Source organism: Rana temporaria, chromosome 3, assembly GCF_905171775.1.
Source record: "Rana temporaria chromosome 3, aRanTem1.1, whole genome shotgun sequence".
NCBI lineage: Eukaryota > Metazoa > Chordata > Amphibia > Anura > Ranidae > Rana > Rana temporaria.
This window is the reverse complement of record NC_053491.1, coordinates 216,615,610-216,636,700: the sequence shown is the minus strand read 5'-3', so window position 1 is coordinate 216,636,700 and position 21,091 is coordinate 216,615,610. Positions and strand designations below refer to the sequence as shown.

The 21,091-nt window shown below is 39.9% G+C and overlaps 1 protein-coding gene across 1 annotated transcript in view; it reads left to right on the top strand.

Annotated features, from left to right (window-relative positions):
* CFAP54 (cilia and flagella associated protein 54) overlaps nt 1–9,962 on the top strand; it is a 533,435-nt gene extending 523,473 nt beyond the window's left edge. Inside the window, exons 68-69 of the mRNA XM_040344233.1 lie at nt 9,077–9,151; nt 9,422–9,962. Coding sequence (XP_040200167.1) covers nt 9,077–9,151; nt 9,422–9,541 — 195 coding nt within the window. The 3' untranslated portion in view covers nt 9,542–9,962. The remainder of the gene's footprint in view (nt 1–9,076; nt 9,152–9,421) is intronic.
* The last annotated feature ends 11,129 nt before the right edge of the window (nt 9,963–21,091 follow it).

Below are 21,091 nucleotides of genomic sequence, written 5' to 3'. Positions count from 1 at the left end.
CTGTCTCAAAAAAAGAGATATGGGGCTCTGTTTAGACCTCTGATAAAAAAAAATTGTAATTGTAAGTTTTTTTACACAAACATAGTAAGACCCCCCCCCCCCCCCCCAGGTCCGGCCACACTCATCCCTCCACGGTGATGCCCCCCCCAAAAAAATTAATGATTGTAAAAAAAAGTGAAAAGTAAATAAAACAAACAAAAAAACACAAACATAGTAAGGCCCCTAGTTCCACCCCCCCTCCACGGTCATGGCCCCCCACGCACTCACCCCTCCATGGTGACGGCCCACCCACACTGACTCTTCAACGGATAACTTAGCTTTTCCTTCCAGCCAACCGGATCCGTCCTGATTGGCCAGGCGGAGAAGGCAGAAGACAATATTGAATATTAATTTGCTATTGTCACAACTCACAAGTGGGTGGGTTCAATGTGTAATGCTATGCACCGAGCCCAACCTTTTTCAAGACAATTAGAGCCTCAGGCTCTAATCATGTAGCTTGAAAAAACGTATACAAACATATGAGTTCGGCACCCTGCAGGGGAGCGGCACCCCCAATGGTAAGACCCCTTTCACATGGAGCGATCTCTGAAACAGCAGGTCCACCTGCTCAGTGGGGGATCTGTCTGGGGGATCTGTCTGCTGATAGGTACATGTCAGCTCACTGCTCGCTATTCTCTATGAGATGATCGGATGTCCATTTCCATTGGATGCCATCTGATCCGATCTGGTAGATGGATGGGGAATGGAATCCCCATCCGTCAGGCAGACATGGACAGGCAGACCCGATCGGTCTGCTTGTGTGAAAGGGGCATAAGGCCTTGTTCACACAGGGCATACACAGCATACCTTTACAGAGATGTAATTTGGGATGTAGCAACTGCACAAACAGAGCCGTTGCTCCCAATTTTACATCCATGTAGGTCCGAATGCATGTCCTTGAGCTTACATTGCCTGCATTCGAGGTCATGTACCCACACCCACACGGATGTCAGCTTGAAAACAGCAGCTATGCCTGTGCAGCCGTTGCATCCCAATTGACATAAATTGACACAAAAGCCTGTATAGGGATGCATGGAACACCTGTGCATTCCTGTGCGGGTAAACATGGCCCTCCGTGGGCATACACTTTAATATGCCACATGTGAAGGAGGCTTTAGTACTAATTTAGCAGTAATTTTGTAAGTTACGTTGTGTTTATGTGCAATATTATTTTTAGTGAAAATTGCGATATGATGAACATTGGCGCAATTATTGCGGGGGCCCAAAAAAATCTGTAGTGCTTCTTTTTTTTTATTATTCTACTGGCCATGTGCTTTCAGAAAATGTCTAATTTGAAGGGTCTTTTGCAAATTCTGAAAGCTGTAAGTGAAGAATGAAAACCTCCATATTTTTTGAGAACTTTTTGGGTACGTTCGATTTTCACCATTTTGCAAAAAGGCGCAATTTAAAATTTACAAATATTTGTTATTTATTAACTCCATACAGGTTAAGCTTTTATATTTAGTAGGGATTTAGCAGGAATTTTGTAAAATTAGCTGTGTTTTTATCTGCTAATAATGGTTTTAGTGTATTTTCCTATGAATACATTGGTTTGATAAACATTTGCGCAAATACCGTGGGGTCTAAAAAACAGCTGTAAGGGAAATTGAAAACCTTCAGAGTTTTTTGAGAAATTTGGATATTTACACTTTTGCGTCAGTTAAATTTCTCAAAAAGGCGAAATTTAAAAGTTACAAATATTTGTTATTTATTCACTCAATACAGGTTAAGCTTTAATATTTATTAGAAATTTTGTAAAATTTGCTGTGTTTTTACCTGCTATTAATGATTTTAGTGTTTTTTTTTTGCAAATATATTGGTTTGATAAACAGTAGCACCTTCTTTTTATTCTACTTATCATGTGCTTTCAGAAAATATATGGTTTTGGAGGTCTTTCACAAATTCTGAAAGCTGTAAGGGAAAAATTAAAACCTTAAGACCCGGTTCACACTGGGGCGACTCGTCAGGCGATGCAGCCGCCTGACAAGTCGCGTCCCATTTTAGTGAATAGAACCGTTCTAATAGGAGCGATGCAAGTCGCTCCGACTTAGAAAAAGGTTCTTGTACTACTTCGGGGGCGACTCGGGGCGACCTGCATTGACTTCTATACAGAAGTCATTTTGCAAGTCGCCTTAGATGTCGTCTTCATGTCGCCTGGCCGAGTCGCCCCCGAATTCGTGCCGCCCCTGTGTGAACCGGCTCTCAGAGTTTTTTGAGAAATTTTGATATTTACACTTTTGCGTCAGTTAAATTTCTCAAAAAGGCGAAATTTAAAAGTTACAAATATTTGTTATTTATTCACTCAATACAGATTAAGCTTTTATATTTATTAGAAATGTTGTAAAATTTGCTGTGTTTTTACCTGCTAATAATGGTTTTAGTGGGGTTTTTTTTGCAAATATATTGGTTTGATAAACAGTAGCACCTTCTTTTTATTCTACTTATCATGTGCTTTCAGAAAATATATGGTTTTGGAGGTCTTTCACAAATTCTGAAAGCTATAAGTGAAAAATAATAAACAAAGGAAAAATTACAAAAATGGTCTGGCCACCTGAGTGTACAAAACGGAGCATGGGGCCTGGCAGCGAAAGGGTTAAAGGCTAAGCACACTTTAATTTATTTTATCCACCTCAATAGCAGCATATCTTCATTTTAAAAAATTGTGGCAAAAAATTTAAGCACAATGGGGTGTCCACCTTTCAAAAAAAGGTTTTAAGTGTTTGCACCATACTGCCATTTTTATTTGTTATGATTTTTACTAGAAAGTAAGATTTTTATTTATTTTTTCAAAACATTTGGTCTTGTTTCCTTATATATAGTGAAATAAACTACCCAATGGCAATTAAATACAAAAAAAGCAACCTATCTTTTAAAAAAAATTAAATATAATTTATTGATTTGGGTACAATGTTGCATGAAGGAATAATATTGTCAGTCAACCTATCACTGAAGTGGTTAAGATATTACACAGTAAAATATGCAGTATATAGACCCTTTAGGATGAATCACCTTGAAGAAATTATGTTCCCAGACAGTTTACTTTATCCAGCAGACTGTAAGGCAATTGTCTGTATTTATCCTCTATATTTAGCTGACAGCCTTTCTTAAATATGCAATAAAATCTATCACGCCAGTTCCTTTTGAGATGAACTGATAAATGAAGATACAACAGTAACAGGGACAACCACTGTAGCACAATGAACTTCATAGCAGAAACCATGTGGCATTTACAATCCCATAGTCAGCTCTCCTCAGTCCTAAAAGGCTGACAGAAGATACAGGTGGAACCCACTCTAGCTTCTCTGTGCTTTCCTTCACTCTCTGGTAGGCACTGAATAGTGATCTGATGACAAATCCAGCAGCATATCTACCTGAAGTCTCTGTTGGCTACCCTCTTCTAGCAAGTTCTCTCACCATGTCCGTCTTCCCTGGCTGACCTGTAAAGGATTTCACACATACTACAGACTGGCACATCTCCCTTTTCAGTTGCCATCCCATAGAAATAAAGACCAACTCACCACCTGTCACTGGCTGTTAAGCAAGCTGTCAACTTCAAAGCCTACAGCTTTCTAGAAACCAGTGATGCTGACAGTGGGCAGAGCCTAATGGGGAACCTGAGACACTAGTTCCTGATCCAGTTCGCTCTTTTCTGGGTATTGACAGCAGACAAAGGGGGCTTCTAAAGCCAATAACTGGCTAGCTGTTCACTTTTCATCTGCCCACTGTTGGCTGTTAATCACAAGTGAAACAGACCCGATGAGAAACTATTGTCTGTGAATTTCCAGTCCACCACCCAGTTTTAAAACCCTCTGTGCTGTGCTGGTTGTGTGAGAGGTGTATTTGCAGGAGGACCAAGTGTCTATTTGAAGACTTTGGTCTTCACACGTGTTGAGTGCTCCTGTTTACAACAGGTACATGAATTTGTTGTCTGCACTAACATTTGTCGCACAGAGGCTTGCCAGAATTCTAAAATGTGTCTTAGGCCCCGTACACACGTCCGAGGAACTCGACGGGCAAAACTCATCGTTTTGCTCGTCGAGTTCTGTGTGAAGCCGCCGAGGATCTCGGTGAGCCAACTTTCCTCATTGAACAAAGAGGAAATAGAGAACATGTTCTCTATTTGGATAGGGAGGGTACCGCGCTTAGGAGCAAATTGTGTGGGTGAAGCAAGAAACTTGGGTGGTAAAAGGTAATGACCAAAAAAATTAAATTGATGAATAAATAAATGTATATATACTCAAATCACGCTAAGTGTGAGAACAGCTATAGACTGCAGCCCCCCTAATAAGTGATCCCCTAGGGGACACAGAGATAAATGAAAGAAGTGATGGGGTCGTGGCGCTGTCTGAACTAGAGGCTGAGTGTACCAGGTGAAGGTACAGTACTAACTTGAATGTGATCCAAATGTGGGTGAGTAATGGATCTAGTAAATACAAGTGCCTGAGTGTATTAATACGTGAATGCCTAAATGGCATGTATTGGACACTCTAACATACATGTGATGAGGACATAGTGAGTAATATGCAACAAAGACTCCAAACACTGGAGATGCAAATTAGATTGTGGCACTTGGCCGCAAGGGTGGTCGGCCACTAGGTGAACTGCTATAAATAGCCACCAGGGGCTATGGTACTTAGTGAGTTAAAATAATATAAGACTTAACGGTGACCGCCTTGCAGCGGTGAGTGAAATTCAAAATTACCAACGTGGTGGTGAATAACCGGTGAATATATAACACAACAGTGAAAAATATAAAACTATAAAAATAAATAAATATAAATATATAGTATAATAGTCCAATGGCTAAGGGCTCAGCAAAAAAATCATCAGTCCACATAAATATCAAGGTGAATATGTTCGTGAGCCGGTGCACCCACTCTGGGTGATAAATCACAAAATACAGTTGTGTGAATTCGCACAGTGTTCCGGTGCTCCCCCTCCTGGGTCCCTACTCACCGGAGGCACTCACCCCTGCAGGGGTAAAGTGCAAATATAAGTGCTCTCCAACAGCTAGGATTTCGTCTTCCTGGGTCCTATGGGTGGATGGGTCTCCCGGTCTGGATGGCTCCACTTCTTTTAGGTTATCCAAGATTCCTCCAGGGAAAAAGACAATCTCATGGCGCAGTATGTTCAAAGTATAAAAAAGTTTTATTTACACTGCCAAATAGGCATGTGCAACACAGCAAGCGGTTACAAAAAACTACTAGAACCAGGTTCCATAGAAAGTTGAATACAAATTTAAATAAAATAAAATAAAAGAACAAAATGATAAAAGCAAAGTAGCAGGCAGCTATCTGAGCGATAGCAAAAGCCTCCCACCACAGCACTAATAGCCGGTAAATAGAGTGTGTCAGCACCAGCTGGGGAACGGCGTGCGTTCCACTGGAAAACAGCTGATCGATCCGGAAGTGCGTGTGGGTGTGCGTGTAGCCGCTTTACGCACGTTTCGTATTGATTACGTCTTCTAAAGCGGGTACACGCATACCACGTCCAATAGTTTATATGGTATTTTATCTCCCGACCTGTTGAAGGCGGGTTAATAAATGTGGTGCATAACAATACCTTCCTTTAAGAGTTATGCTAATAACACCCCCCCCCACAAGGGTTATGCCAAATACATCATGCACTGTGATTCAGTGACATACTACAGTAGACACTGAGATTGCACATACCAGTAACCAGTATAGCCCGATGTAATATCAATGTTTACTGCTTAAATTACTGTTTAAATTACATGCACTATGTTTGAGGATGTAAGCGCCAACATGCGGATAAAGGAACGTCCACGGAGGCATTTCAAAACATCCTAATTAGATGGGAATCCCCAAAACACTTTCTGATTGGCTTTCACTGCAGAGTGGGAGGGATGCCTGCATGGTGACGCTTGCTATATAAACTATTGGACGTGGTATGTGTGTACCCGCTTCAGAAGACGTAATCAATACGAAACGTGCGTAAAGCGGCTACACGCACACCCACACGCACTTCCGGATCGATCAGCTGTTTTCCAGTGGAACGCACGCCGTTCCCCAGCTGGTGCTGACACACTCTATTTACCGGCTATTAGTGCTGTGGTGGGAGGCTTTTGCTATCGCTCAGATAGCTGCCTGCTACTTTGCTTTTATCATTTTGTTCTTTTATTTTATTTTATTTAAATTTTTATTCAACTTTCTATGGAACCTGGTTCTAGTAGTTTTTTGTAACCGCTTGCTGTGTTGCACATGCCTATTTGGCAGTGTAAATAAAACTTTTTTATACTTTGAACATACTGCGCCATGAGATTGTCTTTTTCCCTGGAGGAATCTTGGATAACCTAAAAGAAGTGGAGCCATCCAGACCGGGAGACCCATCCACCCATAGGACCCAGGAAGACGAAATCCTAGCTGTTGGAGAGCACTTATATTTGCACTTTACCCCTGCAGGGGTGAGTGCCTCCGGTGAGTAGGGACCCAGGAGGGGGAGCACCGGAACACTGTGCGAATTCACACAACTGTATTTTGTGATTTATCACCCAGAGTGGGTGCACCGGCTCACGAACATATTCACCTTGATATTTATGTGGACTGATGATTTTTTTGCTGAGCCCTTAGCCATTGGACTATTACACTATATATTTATATTTATTTATTTTTATAGTTTTATATTTTTCACTGTTGTGTTATATATTCACCGGTTATTCACCACCACGTTGGTAATTTTGAATTTCACTCACCGCTGCAAGGCGGTCACCGTTAAGTCTTATATTATTTTAACTCACTAAGTACCATAGCCCCTGGTGGCTATTTATAGCAGTTCACCTAGTGGCCGACCACCCTTGCGGCCAAGTGCCACAATCTAATTTGCATCTCCAGTGTTTGGAGTCTTTGTTGCATATTACTCACTATGTCCTCATCACATGTATGTTAGAGTGTCCAATACATGCCATTTAGGCATTCACGTATTAATACACTCAGGCACTTGTATTTACTAGATCCATTACTCACCCACATTTGGATCACATTTAAGTTAGTACTGTACCTTCACCTGGTACACTCAGCCTCTAGTTCAGACAGCGCCACGACCCCTTCACTTCTTTCATGTTCTCTATTTGGCTCGACGAGGAACTCGTCGGCTTCCTCGGCCGAAAGTGTATACACGCCGGGTTTCTCGGCAGAATTCAGCTCCAACCGAGTTTCTGGCTGAATTCGTGTGTACGGGGCCTTATACATTCTATATGAGTTGCCCTGAGAGTGTTTTCTAGTGGCAGAAAAACAGTCAATGTGAAAAGGTAAACAATTGCTGCCACATGACAGTTGAAAATGCCAGCAAATGATTGTATAAATATTACCATATATCACTACTCTTCAGCACTTTTCAGATGATCTCCCGTATAACTTGGGAAGGCTTCATCAACAGAGATAAATAGAATGCAATTATCTTTGTATGCCATACACAGAGGTTATTGTTTTGTGTTATTATATGTTATTATCTGTACAGTGTCATTAAACCCAGACTATAAATAACTTGCATTACGTATTCTATACTGTAACAGAGTGTCCATACTCACAAAGTCACTAAAGCATTTGTTTTGTGTAGAGTGAAATATTTCTGGTATGGTATATCATGCCTGTCCCTCCCATCTTCTCTGTGTCATCATTGCAGCCTGAGATAATGTAGACCAGCTGTTCTCATCTAATGAGCATGCTCCAGTTTCAGTTCCCTTCGAAGCTCTTCATTTTCTCCTGTTTCTTACGTGAAGCTCAAATGACTATCGAATTACATATGTGGGCTTTTACACAATGGTAAATTACACTCCCCTCACTCCTTTGTCCTCCATGTCCTCTTATTGTTAAACACTATGGGTGTGGAATATAATATGCTGATTGATTACATTCACTAAGACTCACAGAAAAGCTTTGTTTTAATAAATCAGTATTAAATATATCAAATGTAATTGCTAATACCTGTGAAGTGAAAAAAGAGCCTTGAATAGAGATGCCGCCTATACAAAATGAAAGCTACACCATATAAATGCACAACAAATACACTTGATGTTTAATAACGATTCATAGGGAGCTGTAAAACATTTTTTTTTAATATTTATAATCAGGGCAGACATTATGAATTTTTCTGGGCCCCTTACACACCTTTAGGCATGACCCCCCTGGAGCAGAGAACTGAGGGGGGGGGGGGGGTTGTGGGATCTGCTGCTGAAAATTTGAAATTGTCAGCTCACCTCTCTCTTCTCTCCCTCTCCTGCCTGGAGCAGAGAACCGGGGGCGGATGCTGCTTAAAATCTGCAAGTGTAGTGTCAGCTCACCTCTCCTGCCGTGAGCAGAGAAGAGGGGGGTGCTGGCCGAAAACCTTCTTCAATTGCAGTGTCAGTTCACCTCTCTCTCCTCTCCTGCTGTGAGCAGAGAACTGGGGGGTGGGGTGCTGCCAAAAAACTGCAAGTGTCAGCACACCTCTCTCTTCTCTCCCTCTCCTGCCTGGAGCAGAGAACCGGGGGCGGGTGCTGCCGAAAATCTGCAAGTGTACTGTCAGCTCACCTCTCTCTCCTCTACTGCCGCGAGCAGAGAAGGGGGGCTGCCGAAAATCTTCTCAGCTCTCGCTCACCTCTCTCCTGCCGGGAGCAGAGAACGGGGGGCGGGGGTGTTGCCGAAAATCTGCAAGTGTCAGCAGACCTCTCTCCTGCGGGTACATTCGGGCCCCTTACTAGTGTAATGCCTGTACCCCCCTGATGGCGGCCCTGTTTATCATTTCTTTTAAATTGCTCTTCTGAATCAGGGCTATGCAGAGTTCTTCCCAATCATGGTTGTGTATACAGACTCATACTGTAGGGAACATATATCACCAGAGTACTAGAAGCACATCCCAAGTATCTTTCTTTGCAGAAGCCAAAGAACAGGGAAAAATCTTGTGAACAGCGCTACAGGTGTAAGGTACTTAGAGGATTAAAAAAAACCACAAAATACAGTATAATGTTTATCCATACAGTAAGTGAGTGGTGCTCACCTGGTCCTTATAAAGCAGTCACATTATCTTTTTCTGTTTACAGACATTGATCTTGGAATGCTGTTCTGAAGCTCAGTGTTTGCTTTCTTCTGCTTCTGATCCTCAATCGGTAACTCAGGTATATTTTCCATTCTAAATATTTTCATAAAATTAATGCTACGAAACAAACCCTGCACATAATTGTAACTGGTACACATTCTATAATTTAATTATTTATTGTTTATCATAAATTTACTTAGTCTCACTCTGTACTCCTTTCCATTTGGTAGGTATTGCAGCAAAATTTTGCTTTGCGATATTAATCTTCTTAAGTGAGAAAATGGATGTGATGCTTGCCTATGACAAGAAAAATGATTCTCTCACAGCTATAATTTCCTTCATTTCACAGGCTCCATTTGACATCACTTTGCCATCATTAATCAGGCTGGAGAGAGTCTTTGACCTGACTCACGGCTGTATGTTAATGAAGGGAAGCCTGTTAGATTGGGTAATGTCACAGTTTACCTGAGCTATACTATGTTGTCACTTTTACTTATTTTGTTACCTTTTTTTCAGATATGTAAGATTTTTAAACATATTTTCTATTTTTTCTTGTGCTAGATTTTTTCTGTGTATAGCAAAATATATCATTTTATATTGCATTGCCTACGGTAAAATATCTGATAAAAATCAATCTTAATGTTTCCCCTTTAATTTCTGAAACCAGTAATACATTTTCCAACTGTAAAAAGTTCTAATAAAGAAATAAAATTTGTTTGTGTAATGTGGCAGTGCTTGAAGCATATTTGTCATGGACCACTATTGTAAAAAAACTATCTGCGGTTAATATTTGTATTGCTACCACGAGTGTTCAAGAGGTTGGAGCAATAGTTTTTTTCTTAAGATTTAAACCATATGAATAAAAGGTGACTCTTATATACAATCCAAAACTGGTATAGTTTGTTCCAACCTTTGTCACTGCAACTTTTGCTGGATAGCTTGGACTACATGTAGAGAAAAATATATACTAAAACAAGTAAAAAAAGGAATCAATATTTTGAATTATATCATTACACATCATTATACATCATCATATCTTATTATGTTGTTTAGAATTAAACATTTTGCACAATAGTGGGCCTTAATGTGCACCACAGGTGTAATTGGAAGGTTTGATTTTTCACAACCCCCACTTCTCAAACACAAATGGCTTAAAAAGCCAGTTAAGATAAAAATTTGTCCTAAAAAAGGAAACATACATTGACTCTGGTTCTATTGCTTCCAAGAGATTATGGTGAGGTCTCCATGCCTCCACCAAGTGCTGTGCACTCACATGACACATGACTGTGCTCCAGCCCATTGCAGGAGTGCATTCTCACATAATTTAGAGCACCCAGGTCTACCAAGAAGCACCATGATGTCTCAGGAGTGTGGCAAGATAGGACAAGTTAGGTTTATTTTTTAGCCAACCTTTTACAATTTATTTAATCTATTTGTATTTAGCGGGTGGGCGAATAAAGCAGACTTTACATTTTTAGGTGAGCCAAGAGCATACAAATGGGGAGACCCCAATTTGCTCTGAGGTCTGGTATGCCTCCACCAATCTACTGTGTTCCGAACTTCACAATAAATATCACTTACCAATAGAATCTGAAATTACAGGGGATGGACGATGCTCTGTTTTTTGCAGGTGAAAGTCTATATTTGCACAGTGAATACCCTAAAATCTAGGCTCCTGGGGAACTCAAAGGAAAATAAATGTATTAAGACATCAACAGTAAATCAGCTCAATATGTCCTTATTGAGGTTCCAGATATGTTCCAATAGGTATTTCAAAAACTTGAAGCGCCACTCAAAGACCTGGAAAATTTCCCTCCTGCCAATGTTCAAACAAGTTCATCTAGGTTAGCTGAAACAGATCGGAAGACAGAAGGTAAAAACGCTACACACTGAAATGCAGCCCCTATATGGGGCTTAATCATATAAATAAGTCCTGTAGGCAGGGCGAAGCACGTCAGAGGAGCAGAGGCAGGAGGAGTTCAGACCGTGAAACTGTACCTTTACCTTTCTATATAGTGGCTGGGTTCTGGTGTGCGTTGTTTCTACCTTCTGTCTTCCAAACAGATAAGCCAACATTTCATACTAATGTTGGCTTATTTGAAAATGTTTTTTTTTTTTGTATAAATAAGACATATACATGCATATTCTATAGCAAACAATAAAGTGTACTCAATAAAAATCTGTAGTGGCTGAGTCATAGTAGAACTCCAAAATGGTCCTTATTAAAATCCACACATGTTTTTTCTTCAAGTAAAAGGCATAATGTATCATAAAATGTTCATAAAATTAGTTTTAATGTAGATAAGATAAAAAGTAACTTGCTTGTCTCCAACGATATCCAAGGGTTACAAAGAATCCATAAGAAATTTTGCAAGATACAATCCTCCTGGTTTAATTGTAAATCCACAGAAAGGATCTGTAATGTGTAAAATGCATGTTTATAATACATTAAAAAAGTGTCTCCTTAACAAATCTGCCTGATTTTTGGTTTAGTGGTATGCAGGAAGGCAGGTGCCCCAGCCTCAGTAACCACACACACACGGCCAGCAAGAATAGAGTTTCTGCCTGCCTGGACACCTACCTCTCTGCATGCCACTGTGGCAAGTATCAGGCAGATTTGTAAGGACGACCCTGTGTTTTTAAGTTAGTTACTTTCTATCCTATCTATATTGCAACAAATTTTACAAATATTTTATGATACACTATGTTTGGTCTACTGTTAGAGGTATACCCTAGAAAACATTTAGATATAAATGAAAGATAAAATAGAAGATATTTATAAAACTGGTGCTAATTCTGCAAAGAATAACTGACACAGCAGTTGAAATATATGCATTCAGAACTTTAAAAGTCTTGATAAGGTTGCGAACAATAGCTATTCAAATGAGATGCACCTCAATGAAGGTAATTAATTACTTATAAAGAGTTAATAAACTGATAAATTATTGATGTACTGCTGTTTAATTTCTACTAAGACAAAGCTGCTTGCAGTGCATTTTTAACATATACATCAAATGCACCTGTTTCTGTGATTAAAGAACACTTTAAAATTAATGAGCTACCTCTTTTTTGCAGACCAGCAAAATACTTGATCGTATTAACTTTGTTTTGATTTTGATAAGAGGTCTCCTATCAATTCTCAATTTTTATGAAGCACAATGGCAAGGAAATGTTATCTAAAAAAATATTAAACTGCTTACTGCATCATCTATTATCTATTGCTACAGCTGTAATAATGTGATAATTAGAGTGTGTATGTGGTATGAAGAATTAGGGTGTATGTATAGCCATACATAGGGGATTATATACTAAAGGCAAATAGGCTGTTCACTTTGCAAGGGAGATTGCCACCAAGCTTTGTGTGAAGGTTTCACTTTACAAAGAATACCCAATCTTGTTAAAGGAAAATAAAATAAAAAACAGCATTTTTGCTTGCATGTGATTGGAAGATGGAAGTCAGCAGAGCTTAATCTCATTCATTAAGCTCTTATGCAAAGTCCCTTCAAAATGGTCAATATGCCTTGTAAAGTGAACAGCCTCCTTGCCTTTAGTAAATCAACACAATAGTATTTAGTATAGTATTTAATTTTAGATTGAGTAAGGAAGGGTTAAACGTCCTTCCAGGTAATCTCCCAAAGTAATAGGATACAGACAACCAGGGTATCAGCTGCTCTTCCCCAAATATAGCCCCTTGGGATTTTAACATAGATTAGAATACATCACACATTAGTTAATATAAAAAAGAATATACTGAATTGTACAAAAAAAATCCTAAAATCATCATATATGTACTAAAAACCTATGTGGTAGCTCTGATAAAGCCATAAATATGATCCCCCATATATAATTCATCCATACAAAAGCATGTAATAACAGTCAAATAAATGCATATACCAGCACCAACATGTGTTTCAATCATTCCAATCCAAGATCTTCTTCAGGGGGCCTTGAGAAGAGGGCGATCTAAAGCTTCAAATTAAGAAACACTCGCCCATCAAAGCATCCTTAAAAACGTCGATATTCACTATAGAGTCCTGAGCTGCGGTGGATGGGGGCGTCATCTGGGGGTACGTGGGTGATCATATGAACAATACAACGTTGGTGGAGGGGGTAGGAGAACCAGAAGTGGCCACAAAGACCCAAAGGAAGGCCACATGACACTAAAGAGAGGGGGAGGCAAAGGTATATTATTCCTCTTCCTTATTTGAATAATGGTTGCACACATATCAATTGCCAAAAGGTCCATCCAGATGGACTTACTGTATGTTCAATAATATGTTGGAGAAGGTAACAATAAAGCCATAAATATCCCCTGAATTGTATGGAGGTCCCCTTTAGGATCCACTAAAATGAAGCCTCCAATCCCCTAGAAATATCCATCATAAACAGCCAGGATAGCACACCCAAAGTAATGGGAATCCACCTATTTAACAGCTATCCCTGGAACAGAGGTTCCCATTGGAAAATGTACTTTTACCTCCCCTTCCCCTTGTTCAGGAGACAGCTCAAAAATCTTAGATTTCCCCTCATTTTCTGTCTGAGTAACAATGGTCACAGTACAAATAAAGAGAGAAAATATTTTATAGGGATATATACAGTGGGTATAGAAAGTCTACACACCCCCACTAAAATGTCAGGTTTCTGTGACGTAAAAAAAGGCACCTTTTAATGTGACCTATAGACTGTATAACTGAATTGAACAACAAACTGAAATTGTTTAGGTGGAGGGAAGTAAAAATTAAATAATAAGTGTGCACACCCTTGAATTAATTAAAGCAATGTCAAAATGTCACTTCCGCCCATAGCTCTTAATGGGACTTTTTTTGTTAAAAAAAAATAAAATTATTTTATTTTTTATTTTTGTGTAAATATGAGATCTGAGGTCTTTTTGACCCCAGTTCTCATATTTAAGAGGTCCTGTCATGCTTTTCTAATACAAGGGATGTTTACATTAGTTGTAATAGGAATAAAAGTGACACCATTTTTTTTTTTTTTTTAAAGAACAGTGTAAAAATAAAAAATAAAAAGTAAAATAAATAAGAAAAAACATATTTTTTAATGCACCCTGTCCCGACGAGCTCCCACACAGAAGTGAACGCATATGAGAGTTAACAGTGTTCAAAACCACACATGTGAGGTATTTCTGCGATCGTTAGACGCACACTACATCAAATTGACTGTACTATGCTGGAAGATCAGTTGTATGCAATGTCTGTCCTAGGGGCTTGGGTGGTACACTGTATGTTAATGCACTTTTAAACCAACCTGTCCACTAAATAAGCACATTGGGCCAGATTCACAGAAAAAGTACGCCAGAGTATCTGCTGATACTCCGGCGTACTTTCAAATTTGACGCGTCGTATCTTTATTTGTAATTCACAAACAAAGATACAACGGCTTTTGGCTAAGATCCGACAGGCGTACGGCTTCGTACGCCTTCGGATCGTAGGTGTAATTCTCCGGCGGCCGCTGGGTGGAGTTTGCGTCGTTTTCCAGCGTCGAGTATGCAAATTAGCTGTTTCCGGCGATCCACGAAAGTATGCGCGTTCGTCGCATTCTCTTACGTCGGTTTTTGCGTCGTGAAGTTAAGAGTGCTATTTACATGGGGTAAAATTACACCATCGATGTTAAAGTATGGCCGTCGTTCCCACGTCGAATACGAAAGTACATTACGCACGTCACCGTTCAAAAAACACGTCGGGGCGCCGTAATTTTGCGCAAAGCACGGCGGGAAATTTCCGAACGGAGCATGCGCAGAACGTTCGGCGCGGGAGCGCGCCTTATTTAAATGGTGCCCGCCCTATTTGAATTAGGTGGGCTTGCGCCGGATGGCTTTACGCTACACCGCCGCAAGTTTACAGGTAAGTGCTTTTTGTGAATCAAGCACTTACGCTGAAAACTTGCGGCGGTGTAACGTAAAGGGGATACGTTACGCCGCCGCGCGGCTACGTGAATCTGGCCCTTTGTTTGTTATTCCGAACATCAAGAGCTGCCTGTAGAATTTTATGTATAACAAGGTTAGAAGTAAAACATTTTAAAGTTATTTCTGGATATGCTGTGTGAATGGGTTGGGTAAACATAACAAACATATAGTGGAGGTCTTTAAATTTTGGCTATAAAGGTGGAAATATATATTAAATTAGATAAACCCAATCAACAAAATCTCATATAATCTTTAGACCTTTATAAACTTAAGGCAGACATCCCAATACTTTTGTCACCATAGTATATATATATATATATATATATATATATATATATATATATATATATATATATATATATATATATATATATATATATACATATATACACACAGTAGGTATAAATAAACTGTAACCTTAATCATTTAGTTTTCCACAGTAAAGATTGCATTGTATGAATATAATGCATACTGTGTGTGTATTGTATCCATGCCCTATGCAAGGAAACATAGGAACTGGCGTGCAGAAAATGGCAGCAAATGCTCTGGACTGATGAGTCAAAGTTTGAAATATTTGGCAGTAGCAGGAGGCAGATTGTTTGCGAAGGGCTGGTGAGCATTGGAGAAAACAGGCAGATACTTATCCATCATGACATACCATCAGGGAGCATTGCTGCAGAGGTTGAAGAGGTGGGGGGGTCAGCCTGTCAGTGCTCAGACCATATGCCGCACACTACATCAAATTGGTCTGCATGGCTGTCGTCCCAGAAGGAAGCCACAAGAAAGCCTGCAAACAGTTTGCTGAAGTAAAGGAGACTAAGGACATGGATTACTGGAATCATGTCCTGTGGTCTGATGAGACCAAGATAAACTTATTTGGTTCAGATGGTGTCAAGCCTGTGTGGCCGCAACCAGGTGAGGAGTACAAAGACAAGTGTGTCTTGCCTACAGTCAAGCATGGTGGTGGGAGTGTCGTGGTTATTGAGGGAACCATGAATGCCAAGCATGTCTCCAGACCTAAACCCTATTGAGCATCTGTATGGCATCCTCAAACAGAAGGTAGAGGACCGCAAGGTCTCCAACATCCACCAACTCCGTGATGTAGTCATGGAGGAGTAGAAGAGGACTCCAGTGGCAACCTGTGAAGCTCTGGTAAACACCATGCCCAAGAGAGTTAGGGCATGGAAAATAATGGTGGCCACACAAAATATTGACACTTTGGGCCAGTTTGGAAATGTTTATTTAGGAGTGTACTCATGTTTGTTGTCAGCCGTTTAGACATCAACCCTTTTGCTGTCAGAGCCGTTTTTTGCACACGTTTAAAAAATTATTTTAGGCCTGAAGATTACACAAAACCCCAAACATTATGGCCCGGATTAACGTAAGGCGGCGTACATTTGTGCAGGGCGTAGAGCATCTCATATGCGCTACGCTGACTTAACAGAGAGGCAAAAACAGTATTTACAAAGAACTTGCTCCCTACGTTCCGCCAGCGTAGCGTAAATTGGTCGGCGTAAGCCCGCCTAATTCAAAGTATGAAGGTAGTGGGCGTGATCCATTTAAATGAAGCGTGACCCCATGCAAATGAAGGGCCGAACGAATGGCGCATGCTCAGAATTACGTCGAATATACTCCCTAAGATACGACGGCTCATTGCCTACGACGTGAACGTAACCTATGCCCAGCCCCATTCACGTACAACTTGCGTAAACGGCGTAAAATACGATGGCTGTTCCCTGGTCCATACCCTACCATGACTTACACCTGCTTTATGAGGCTTAACTTTACGCCAGACGTACGCCTTACGTAAACGGCGTAGATCACTGCGACGGGCGTAAGTACATTCGTGAATCGGCGTATCTCGCTCATTTACATATTCGACACGTAAATCAATGGAAGCGCCCCTTGCGGCCAGCGTAAATATGCGCCCAAGATACGACGGCGTAGGAAACTTACGTTGGTCGTATGAAGCCAAAATTCAGGCGTATCTTACTTGCAGAATCAGGCGCATAGATACGACGGCACATCCGTGCACTTACGCGGCGTATCAGTAGATACGTCGGCGTAAGTGCTTTAAGAATCCGGGCCTATATATTTTCTGAAAGCAGACACCCTAGAGAATAAAATAGCGGTAGTTCAAATTTTTTATGTCACACAATATTACCGCAAAAAACACACTAATGTAAATTTTGGGGCAAACAAATGCAATACATTACCCACATTTTTGGTAAAATAAAAGGTTAAGCCGAGTAAATAGATACCCAACATGCCAAACCCCCAAAAAAATTGCGCCTATAAAATGGCGTCAAACTTCAGTACCCTAACTTTATTATAGGCATCGCTTCAAAGGCCCCCTATAGATATCAGTTTTACAGAGGAGGTCTGGTGCTAGAATTATTGCTCTCATTCTGGCGTATGCAGCGATATGTAACGTGTGTAACATGTGTATCGCAATCAACGTCATGCGTTTACGTTCGTGCGTGTGTGTATATGTGGGAGTGGGGGGGCCTCAAATTTTTTGGGGGGGTTTATGTGCTTGGGTTTAACTTTATTTTTTTGCCCAAAAAAAATAGTTTTTTTTTTTACTTAACTTTTTCTTTCATCACATAGGGGACAAACAGTCCCCTATGTGATGATTTTTTGCTGACAGGTTTTCTCTTTATTGAGATATATCTAAAAGACCCTGCATGTCTCCCTTGTATTTCACTGAATGTTTTGCAATGTGACAAATTCCTAAAGTTTCCTGGAGGAGACAATTCTGCTTTGTGTCTCAATGTTTGCAGCCTAAGTGCCTCATCACTGTAAAGGAGCTACACAATGGGGGTTATTTACGAAAGGCAACTCCACTTTGCACTACAAATGCAAACTACAAGTGCAAAGTGCACTTGGAAGTGCAGTCGCTGTAGATCCGAGGGGGACATGCAAGGACAATAAAAAACAGCATTTTAGCTTGCACATGATTGGATAATAAAATCAGCAGAGCTTCCCCTCATTTCAGCTCTTCCCCCTCAGATTTAAAGGGACTGCACTTCCAAGTGCACTTTCAGTGCAATTTCACTTGTAGTTTGCACTTGTAGTGCAAAGTGGATTTGCCTTTCGTAACCCCCAATGTTTCCAAAGCTAGACATCAGCTACCAAATTTGTATTGATTTCTGCAGGGTACCTCCTGTTTTGTATTGTAAAATATGTGGCCTATTCCAGTGATTTTTACCATACCCATACATGAAGTTTATATTTTTGGGATACAGGAATGGGATAGGGGTTTGGGGAATGTAGGGCTGTGGGTTATTTGTCCACTCTGTTTTGACATTTTCATAATTTTTAAGACAATGCAGTAGTGCAAAAAAAAGAAGAAGCTCACAAACTATACTATTAAACTGTTTGCCACTAGCCAGCTTGTATGAAGCTGGGGGCTTTTGCTTTATTTATTTTTTTAAATGTAAACTTTCCTATAGCTTTTTTAGATCTATTGTGGCTGCTACTTCTGTTGGTCAATTCAGACCTATTACTGTTCAATAAAATACAAATCTGGTGTCATAGTTAAAATTACAAAAATGTAGGTGAATAAAATTGAGGTACTGCTGCTGTAAACCAAGCAAAATATAAAAGTAAAAGAAAAATCAATGAACTGTTTTGCTTTATTAAATGTACCCAGTGACATTGCCCAGATCCCCATGCCCAATTTTTTACAATTACATTAGCTTTGTAAATGGCCAGAACTTACTATCAGGATTTCCTCCCCTATACACTTTAATGGCCCTCCCCCCACCCCCAAACTGAAGCAACAGATTTGCCCATCCTTAGTTATAGATACTTTTAGGTGCAAAGGTGGTGAACCACTATTGGAAGATAAATTGTGTTATGGGAAACAAACAAACAAAGCATACTCCTAGTATTACTATTTCCATCTATTGCAACTTAATCCTATAGAACAGTATACATGAATACATTTTCACACTTGGTTGGCTATACTGAGAAGTTCCAGCTGCATTTAAATGCACAGCTGTTAATGCTATTGGCAAATGACGGCAGTTTGTCATTTGCCAAATGTATTTGCTGTGCGATCAATTAGGATCAAACTATTCTTGGGTAGGTCAGTCAATTTGTGCTATTTATCAATGTAGCCAAAGTATCGTCATGCCTTTTTAGTTAAACAGATTTACTGCCATGCCCATTAATCAAAAATTTTCAACATTGTTTTAAATAAAAACAATTAGGATGATAAAGAATCTAAAATGCGTAGACTTACAAAATGCAATATATACAGTGCGTGTATATATATATATATATATATATATATATATATATATATATATATATATATATATATACACACATACAGCATAGAGTACATAGTAATGTAATACTATTTTATGTTAATTACAGTCATATGAATATCATATAAGCTTTAATTTATGTTTCTAAAGACATTTTTACAATTTTTTTTAAATATGTAACTTTGATTAACCACAGGGCAAGTTACTGTTTAAATAGGCACTGGTATAGTGGCTATTTATCACAGCAGCATTTTAAAACAGAGAGGGCCAGTCTCAGCAGCTCCTGTCACCCCCTGCCAACACTTGTGCAGGAGCCGCCACCTATTAGTGACAGCCAGAGTTTAACGCTGAAGTCTCGTACACATGACCGAGGAACTCGACGGGCGAAACACATCGTTTTCCTCGTCGAGTTCCTTGTTAGGCTGTCGAGGAACTCGACCAGGCAAGTTTCTCCATTCCCGTTGAGGAAAAAGAAGACATGCTCTCTTTTTGGCTCAACGGGATCCTCGACCGTTTCCTCGTCGAAAAATGTACACACGACCGTTTTCCTCGACAAAAATAAATAAATCCCAGCAAGTTTCTTGCTGGTTTTTGTCGAGAAACTTGGTCGTGTGTACGAGGCCTGAGCCTAGTAGTTGAAACATTCAGATCCTTGGCTTCCAATGTTCTGCAGATGTCTGTTTTGCCTTTTACTGGTGCAATAGATCACTATTAGACGTGAGCTGCTGCTAAAAAACTGTACGGGGGTCTGGATCTAGTCTGCATTAACCAGATCAAGACCCACCATGAAGAGAAACGTTAAAAAAAATGATCTTAATGTTACACTAACATTTTATCCAAACTGTTGCCCCCGCACCGTCCCCCCCCCCCCCCCCCTGTGTGTACGTTGCAATGTAGTGCCAAATGGGAAAAAAACCTCTCTTATGCTGCGTACACAAGACCATTTTTCATGACGAGAAAAATTTAATTTTTTTAATTGGTCATGAAAAACGGTCGTGTGTAGGCTCCAGAACATTTTTCTCGACGAGAAAAATGGGCGTTAAAAATTTAGAGCAGAAAAGAAGAGAAAATATCGCGCTCCCTAATGGTGACTAAACACAATACAAATAAGTGAAATACTGAAAATGCATCTAACCTAGCAGTAAATGCAATATTATGAATATAAAGCAGCAGTGAAAAAATATGCGACAACACAAATAATTAAGCAAAAGAAAATAAGAAAACTGTGCTGTAAACCAACATGAAAATAAAAACTGTGGAAATTATCTTAAATATAAACAATATAAATACCACACTAAGTGCATAAGTGTAAATGTACCCATATGATTTTATATTAGATGATATAAAAGTCCAATTGCCAACAACTAAATGGCAGCAAAAAGTCCTGATATGCTTCAAACAAAAGTGATTCCACAATAACAGAAACGTGAAAAAAGCCTATGATGGCACCAATATCACATGTGTCTCTTCACCAGAAGTACAAGCCTGCTTACCAGAACACAGGCTAAATAGGCCTGGAAGTCAAACACACTCTGGACTGGAATAGGTCGTTAGGAAGATGGACGTGGGAAATCCGAACGGATCCAAAATCGATCTCCTCAATTTTGACAGCTAGATGGTGGATGGAAGTAATCCGAGCGAGTGGAAATGATCACCTCACTCACAGCAGGTATCTCGTACAGTACCGAGGGAAGAAATACTCGCATAGCATAATGTTGTATGCACAGAGTTTAATGTAAAAAGAATCAGATATACTTACAAAAGCATCTGAATAAAATCACGTATAAAAACAAACCGCCGGCCGGCAAGCAGACACCCG